Source organism: Mandrillus leucophaeus, unplaced genomic scaffold (assembly GCF_000951045.1).
Source record: "Mandrillus leucophaeus isolate KB7577 unplaced genomic scaffold, Mleu.le_1.0 Scaffold302, whole genome shotgun sequence".
Lineage (NCBI taxonomy): Eukaryota > Metazoa > Chordata > Mammalia > Primates > Cercopithecidae > Mandrillus > Mandrillus leucophaeus.
Window position 1 is genome coordinate 1050441 of NW_012103166.1, and position 7831 is coordinate 1058271.

The window sequence follows — 7831 nt, forward strand, 5'->3', positions numbered from 1 at the left end:
ACTGCACTCCAGCCTGAGTGACAGAGCAAGACTCCGTCTCAAAAAAAAAAAAAAAAATTAGTTGCATTGTTATATAATCATCACCAAAATCCAATTTTAAAATGATTCCATCATTACAAAAAGATCCCCCATGCCCCTTTGTGGTTACTCCTGGTTCCCAATCTTACCTCAGTCCACTAATGTACTTTCTAACTCTACAAATTTGCTTATTCTGGACATTTCATAAGAATAGAATGACACATTATGAAGTCTTACGTGTCTAGCTTCTTTCACTTAATGTTTTTAAGTTTTATTCACGTTGCAGCATGTATCAGTTTTTCATTGATGAAAATATTCAAGTGAATGGACACTATTTTATTTACCCATTCACTAGTTGATGAACTTATGGGTTGTTTCAGTTTGAGGCTGTCAGGAATAACACCACTATAAAAATTTATACGTAAGTCTTTGCGTGGACATGTTTTCATTTATCTTGGGCAGATTCTAAGACATGGAACTGCTGAATTGCACACTAAATTATGCTTAACTTTTTTTTTTTTTTTTTTGAGACGGAGTCTTGCTCTGTAGCCCAGGCTGGAGTGCAGTGGCGCCATCTTGGCTAACTGCAAGCTCCGCCTCCTGGGTTCACGTCATTCTCCTGCCTCAGCCTCCCAAGTAGCTGGGATTACAGACATGCACCACCACGCCTAGCTAATTTTTGTATTTTTAGTAGAGACGGGGTTTCACCATGTTGGCCAGACCGGTCTCGAACTCTCAACCTCAAGAGATCTGCCTGCCTTGGCCTCCCAAAGCACTGGGATGACAGGCATGAGCCACTGCACCTGGCCTTCCAACGGTTTTCTGAATTCATTTGGCTTTTCTACATCCAAGATGTTGTGGTTACCCTCCAGAGACAATAAACTTCCCTACCCAAAATTTGAATTAGATATTGAGATGCGAAAGTACCGAGAGGTACTAAGAGGTATTAGGTCTATTATACACATAATGAGGCTTTCTAGGGAGAGCAAGGCAGGATCCCAAGCACATCCCAAAATTACTTGAGAACCTGAAGGGTGACTGACTGGCTTGTGGTTTTAGAAGGTGGGGCTAGAGCAAGAGGTCCCTCATGTAGGCCTGAGCTTGAATGGTTGAAACTTCTTGCCGGTGTCAATCAAGGTAGCACTTGGGCTTTCTTATCAGCTTGTCAAGATGTGGGGCAAAAAGCAAAGGGAGACTTCCAGTTTCTGGTATGGCATGTGAGAAGTTTAGAATTTAACACTTATTCCTAACAACAAGTGTTAACAACAATTTAACACTTATTCCTAAACAAATGGAAAAACTGACAACTCTTCTTAGATGCATCAAAGAAGTGAGACCATGGGTAAACTGCTGCCCTCAAAATAGGAGAGACAGACAGGTAAGTACAGAGAATCACACCTTATTATAGTAGAAATCCATGAGCAGAAGCCTCCATGGAAATCACTACCAGAGTAGGAAACCTTGACTATAAATGATAAATCGCTGGAAGCTCAGTATAGAAAAGTCTAAGACATAAAAACTGTAGGGGGCCCAGTCACAGAGGGTCCCCACACTTCAGGAGCTCTACCAGGTTCTCCCAGTAAAGATCTGAGAAAAATCCCCTCAGGCTTCTGGCAAGGGGGAAGAAAAGTAACCATTATGAAGTATGCCAGAACATTCTGTTATTCTCACCAAGGCCTGCCCTCAAGATAAACGGTTTTGCACAGCCCAACCTACTGGGGTTTTGTCAGAGATTAACCAATCTGGGGAATATCCAAATGCAACTGCTCTAGTCTCCCATGTGGAAGAAGGGAAATACCCATTCCAACCCACTGTAGTATCCTGTCCCACCAAAGGAGAGGAAAAAAACTGAAAAGCACTTGTGAAGTTAACATTTCAGAGGCACAGGCTCACTAAAAGACTAAGAACCTAATCACAGGACTATAAAACACTTTCCCTCTCCCACATCTTAATACCAAATTACTAAAGACCTATTTACCACAATTCCTTTTTACCCAGGTACATCATGTCTAGCTATTAAGAAAAAAAATTACAAGGCATCCCAAAAGGCAAAAGCAGTTTGAAGAGACCAAGTAAGACTAACAGAGTAAGCACCAAAACCAGACTCAGATATGGTGGGGATACTGGACTTACCAGATGAAGAGTTTAAAGCAACTATGACTAATATGCTAAGGGCTCTAATGGATAAAGTAGATAGCATGCAAGAACAGATAGGCAATATAAGCAGAAAGATGGAAATTCTAAGAGAGAGTCAAAGAGAAATGCTAGCAATAAAACAATTAAAAACCCACTGTGACAGAACTCAAGAATAGTAGACTGGACACAGCTGAGGAAAGAATCCCTGAGCTTGAAGACATATCAACAGACACTTCCAAAACCGAAAGACAAAGAGAAAAAAGATGGGAACCTCCCCCACCAAAACCAAACAAACAAACAAACAGATAAAATATCCAAGAACTGTGAAACAATTACGAAAGGTGTAAGTGTATTAGAACACCAGAAGGAGAAGAGAAAGCTAAAGAAATCCTTGAAACAATAACTGAGAAGTTATCTTAAAGTAAGTCAGACAACAAACCACAGATCCAGAAAGTTCAGAAAACACCAAGCACAGTAAATGTTCCTCAAAATTATACCAGGGCATATCATTTTCAAACTGCAGAAAATCAAAGATAAAGAAAAAAATAGTGAAGTATGTGAACACAGGGGAAAGACACCTAAACAGAACTAAACATAGGAAAATGGCTAGGGAGAACTCTCTAGGGAAGCTGAGGCTGACAAATGATCTAGACTTTGAAAGGTAAGGTTAAGTAGGAGCCGAACAAAATTAATCGTGGTAGTGAGAAAGTGCATTCAAGAAGAGGGACTGATTCTCAAAAACACAAAAACAAAAACAAAAACAAACATGTTCAGAATATGTATGTGTGTTTTTGTACGTACAAGAATGTACATGAGTTGGTGATTGAGTGTATACGGCAGTTAACTTAATTTACCTTTCTGAAACGAATGCTCATTTTAAAATTATTTTTTAAATCTGACAAGTAAAAATTGTACACATATGGTATACATGTTTTGAAATACGTATATATTGTGGAATGTCTCAATTAAGCGAATTAACCTACACGTTACTTCACATACCATTTTTTGTGGTGAGAACATTTAAAATCTACTTTTTTTTTTTTGAGACAGAGTTTCACTCTTGTTGCCCAGGTTGGAGTGCAATGGTGTGATCTCGGCTAACTGTAACCTCTGCCTCCTGGGTTCAAGTGATTCTCCTGCCTCAGCCTCCCAAGTAGCTGGGATGACAGGCACCTGCCACCACGCCCAGCTAATTTTTGTATTTTTAGTAGAGAGGGGGTTTCACCATGTTGGCCAGGCTGCTCTCAAACTCCTGACCTCAGGTGATCCACTTGCCTTGGCCTCCCGAAGTGCTGGGATTACAAAAATCTACTTTTTAAAAGCAATTTTGAAGTATACAATACACTGTTATTAACCACAGTTACCATGTTCTAAATAGATCTCTTGAACTTATTCCTCCTGTCTAAATGAAATTTTGTATCCTTTGACCAACATCTTCCCAACCCCATATACAGTCTCTGGTAATCACCATTGTACTTTCTATTTTTAATGCTCATTTAAAAGAAGACATATATACTAGAGGCAGAAAGCTTTAAAATAAAATCCAAGTTCTTAGCATAAAAAATTTAGTCCCTTCCTACCGTCCTCACCAATCTCATCTCAAGCTACTCTTACCCTCACTCACCAGGTTACTATCCTACTTTTAAGGAAATGTATTGCCTTAGAGCCTTCCCCCCTTTATGTTCCCTCTATTTAGGACACCCTTCCTTGCAAGTCTTGTTCCTTCCTATTCTTTGGGTATCAGCTCAAATGTCACTTCCTCAGAAAGGCCTTCTCTGACTACCCTGTCCATATGAGATGCCATTGTTCCACCAAATTGTTACTTTCTATCACAGCAACCTGTTTTATCACATACATATTAGACATTAAAATTCAAAGAAAGCAAGGGCCTTGCTGTTTTGCCCATTGAGTATATTAAGGGTGAAGCACAACACTGTCCATAAATACATTTTGCATGAATGTTGATGAGATGCGATGGGAAGCCAACCAAAGAATTCAGTAGTTCTGATGTATAAGTCCTTACATATTTTCTAAACTATATTTGAGAAGATTGAAAAATATAAACAAAAATGTCTTACCTCCTGCAATTACAAAATGGCTTAGGGCATCTTTATTTCGGTATACATTCAGACTAGTGCTCACTGTGCTGGGAAAAAGGGAGGAGAAGGAAAATATAAGATTTAAAGCATATCCCATTTACCTTCTTTAGTGTTATTTTCACTGACTTAATAGATTTAGAAAAGCCTACTATATCAACCCCTGGTCCTAGTCTAGGCCCTTCAATGTGTTCCAGACATGGCTATAAAATCATAACTGCACCAGTCTTTTACACAGACAAAAGTTCTTGGGAAAAAAAAAAAAAGGCATTATGAATCACTTTCATGTGGGTATTCAGTTTTCATAACCCCACCCGCTCAAAAGACACACTCCTAAAACCGTATCAAGAAAAGTCACTATCTCACAATTCAGAGTGAACTTACTTGAATATAGTCACAAATGCTGTAGTTCTCCAACTCCAGCGCCAGCCATAACGAATGAAGCCTCGTGCAGCAGCACGATGTGCAGATTGCTAAAGTTAATTTAAAAACTGTGAGATTCTAAGACACCATCATATTTTCCCTATTCTAGAACTGTGGTAGAGGAATTTTAGCCATGGATTAGTCAGGTACACTTAAACAGACAGAAACACTAGAAAATCTCTAGAAATATTATTCTTTAAGTATTGAAGTTCCATGTGTAGCTTTTCCTGTCAGGAGATGAAAAATGGTTGAGTATCCCTTATCTGATACTTGAGACCAGAAGTGTTTTGGATTTCGGATTTTTTCAGATTTGGGAATATGCGTATTTAACACTTACTGCTTGCGTATCCCAAATCCAAAAAACTGAAATCTGAAATGCTCCAGTGAGCAATTTCTTTGAATGACATGTCAATGCTCAAAAAGTTTTGAATCTGAGCATTCAGGATTTCAGATTTGTGATGCTCAACCTGTAACGAATTATAAATCTACAGAATAAAATAAGAATCCATGAGACCCTACTGATAGAAATAAATTATAAATAGATAAATAAATATGTAAATAGAGGGGGAAGGGAAAACACTTCCTTAGAGCATAATACTAACAAATAAATGTAGAAAGAATGATAGACTTTAGAAAATGCCCATTTGGCCACCACAGTCATAATTGTTACAGGCAAGAATCATCATTAAATGCTAAAACTGCCTGGGTATGGTGGCTCATGCCTGTAATCTCAGCACTTTGGGAGGCAACGAGGGAGGATCACTTGAGCCAACAAGTTTAAGACCAGCCTGGGCAACATAGCGAGATCCTGCCTCTACAAAAAAAATTTAAAAATTAGCTGGGCATCGTGATGTGTGTTTGCAGTCCTAGCTACTTGGAAGGTTGAGGAGGGAGGAAACCTTGAGTCCAGAAGTTTGAGGTTGTGGTGAGCTATGATCCCGCCACTGCGCTCCAGCCTGCACTGAGCCAGCAAGATCCTGCCTCAAAAAATTTCAAAAAAAAAAAAATAATAAATTAAAAAATAAAAATAGGCTGGGCACGGTGGCTCACACCTATAATCCCAACCCTTTGGGAGGCCCAGGAGGGTGAACTGCTTGAGCTGAGGAGTTTGAGATCAGCCTGGGCAACATAGCAAAACCCTGTCTCTACAAAAAATACAAAAATTAGCTGGAAGTGGTGGCACATGCCTACAGTCCCAGCTACTCGCGAGGCTGAGGCAGGAGAATCGAGTGAACCTGGGAAGTGGAGGTTGCAACAAGCCAAAATTGTGTCACTGTACTGCAGCCTGGGCAGCAGAGTGAGACCCTGTCTCAAAAAATAAATAAATGAAAAAATATTTTTTTTTAAAAAAATCAAACGCTAAGATAGCATTTATAATTTAGAATAGTTTTTAGATAGTAGAAATATTATAGTTTATAATAGCATTTATATAGTAGAAATTTGATGTGAAGCAGGATATTTACATAGTCTCAAAGGAACTAACAAGTACTCAAAATACTTATAAATTACAAACGGAAAACATAGTAATTTTACAGTGTATAGTTGGCAGAGGCCATCTTAACCAAGTAACTAAAGTAAATACCACCAGTAAAGGGACAGAGATATCATAGGTTTCTAATTTGATTTCAGGTCTAGGGTATTCCTGTCAAAAAACATAGCCTGAATGCAATCATGAGAAACCATCAAACAAACCCAAACTGAGGGATAGTCTACAAAATAAATCACCCATAGTCAAGGCCATGAAAGACAAAGAGAAACTCTTCCAGACTAAATGAGACCAAAGCAGCACCACAGGCAAATTCAACCTGTGATCAGGGTCAGTTTCTGGACCAGACAAAAAAATTTTTTCAATTTTTTAATAAGAACTCAAGCCTAACTTCTGAAAAATACATATTTTTAATTTATTTTTAAAATAAATGATACTGTGGCGTAACTAGCAAAATTTACAGGTCTTTAAATAAGGTAATAGTACTATATCAGTGTTAATTTCCTGATCTTGATACTATAATCGTGGTTGTATAAGAGAATTTCCTTGTTTTTAGGAAATACATACTGAAGTATTCATCATGTCTAGAACCTACTGTCAAGTAGTTCAGAAAAAATTAGTACATATTATACAGAGGAAGAATGATAAAATACGGTAAAATGTTAACAGTGGAGTATCTGGATGAAAGTTATATAGGAAATCTTTGTACTATTTTTGCAACTTTCAAGCCTGCTATAATTTCAAAATAAAAAGTTAAAAATTCTCTGAGCTTTAATATTCTCATAGAACTGATGTACAGATCTAATGATGTAACAAATGAGTTAGCACTCTATAAAGTTATAAATGTTAACTATTGTCTTAGTGTAAGCTCCTATACTCAGAGAGGCTTTGTGAATGAGGTAAATATGTTACAGTTGAGCCTTGATGATTTAGCAGGGGATTGGAAGAAAGATATTTCAGAAAGAAAAGCCACAGTGGTGATGCCAAACATATCTGTTCTGAAGATAAGAAAGTAGTCTCAAGCCACATGCAGGCACTTTTAGTACTTCCACTGTTATTAAGTATAGACTTTATTTCTTTACTGACACTTTAAAACAACCCTCCATCCCCACAAGCTAATTGAATGATTAAGTGTAAAGTGAATTGCTAAGTCAGTGTGCCCTAAATTTCTTTAGACCACCAGTACATACCACAGCATCAAACCGGTTATGATAAATTTCTGCCTGGCTCTGCTCAATGTATCGTTGTTTAGCATGAATGAAAGCTGGTATACCCCCATACACCCAGCCGAGGACGCCTGCTGTAGCTGCCATCTTACAGATATCAGCAAGTTCCTTTGAAATTCTCTGCTGTTCACTACAACATCAAAAAGACAATGTTGTTTGGGATTAGTTTATGGACATTGCTCTCCAAAAGAATCTATAATCAGAATTATCCCAAATGCTAACACCACAACATTTTTCATCATAGGTAGAATCCTCAGATGAATTAAACAGTTCAGTTATATTAAAAGGAACGTAAGTCTCAGACAAAACGAAGCTATGCTGTTAGAATTAGGATAGTGGCAACTCCTGAAAAGACAATGACTGGAAAAGGCACAAAGGGAGCTTTTGGGATGTGATAATAGTTGTCGTTTCCTTCTGAGTGTTGGGTACAGCTATGTTCAGTCTGT

The 7831-nt window shown here is 38.1% G+C and overlaps 1 protein-coding gene across 2 annotated transcripts in view; it reads right to left on the reverse strand.

Annotated features, from left to right (window-relative positions):
- The window catches only part of TIMMDC1 (translocase of inner mitochondrial membrane domain containing 1), a 28273-nt gene that overhangs the window by 18449 nt on the left and 1993 nt on the right, over nt 1–7831 (reverse strand). For both annotated transcript variants that reach the window (XM_011987187.1, XM_011987188.1), the window contains exons 2-4: nt 7350–7515; nt 4635–4723; nt 4233–4300 (exon numbers count right to left, since the gene is read on the reverse strand). In XM_011987187.1, the coding sequence (XP_011842577.1) occupies nt 4233–4300; nt 4635–4723; nt 7350–7515 (323 nt within the window). The remainder of the gene's footprint in view (nt 1–4232; nt 4301–4634; nt 4724–7349; nt 7516–7831) is intronic.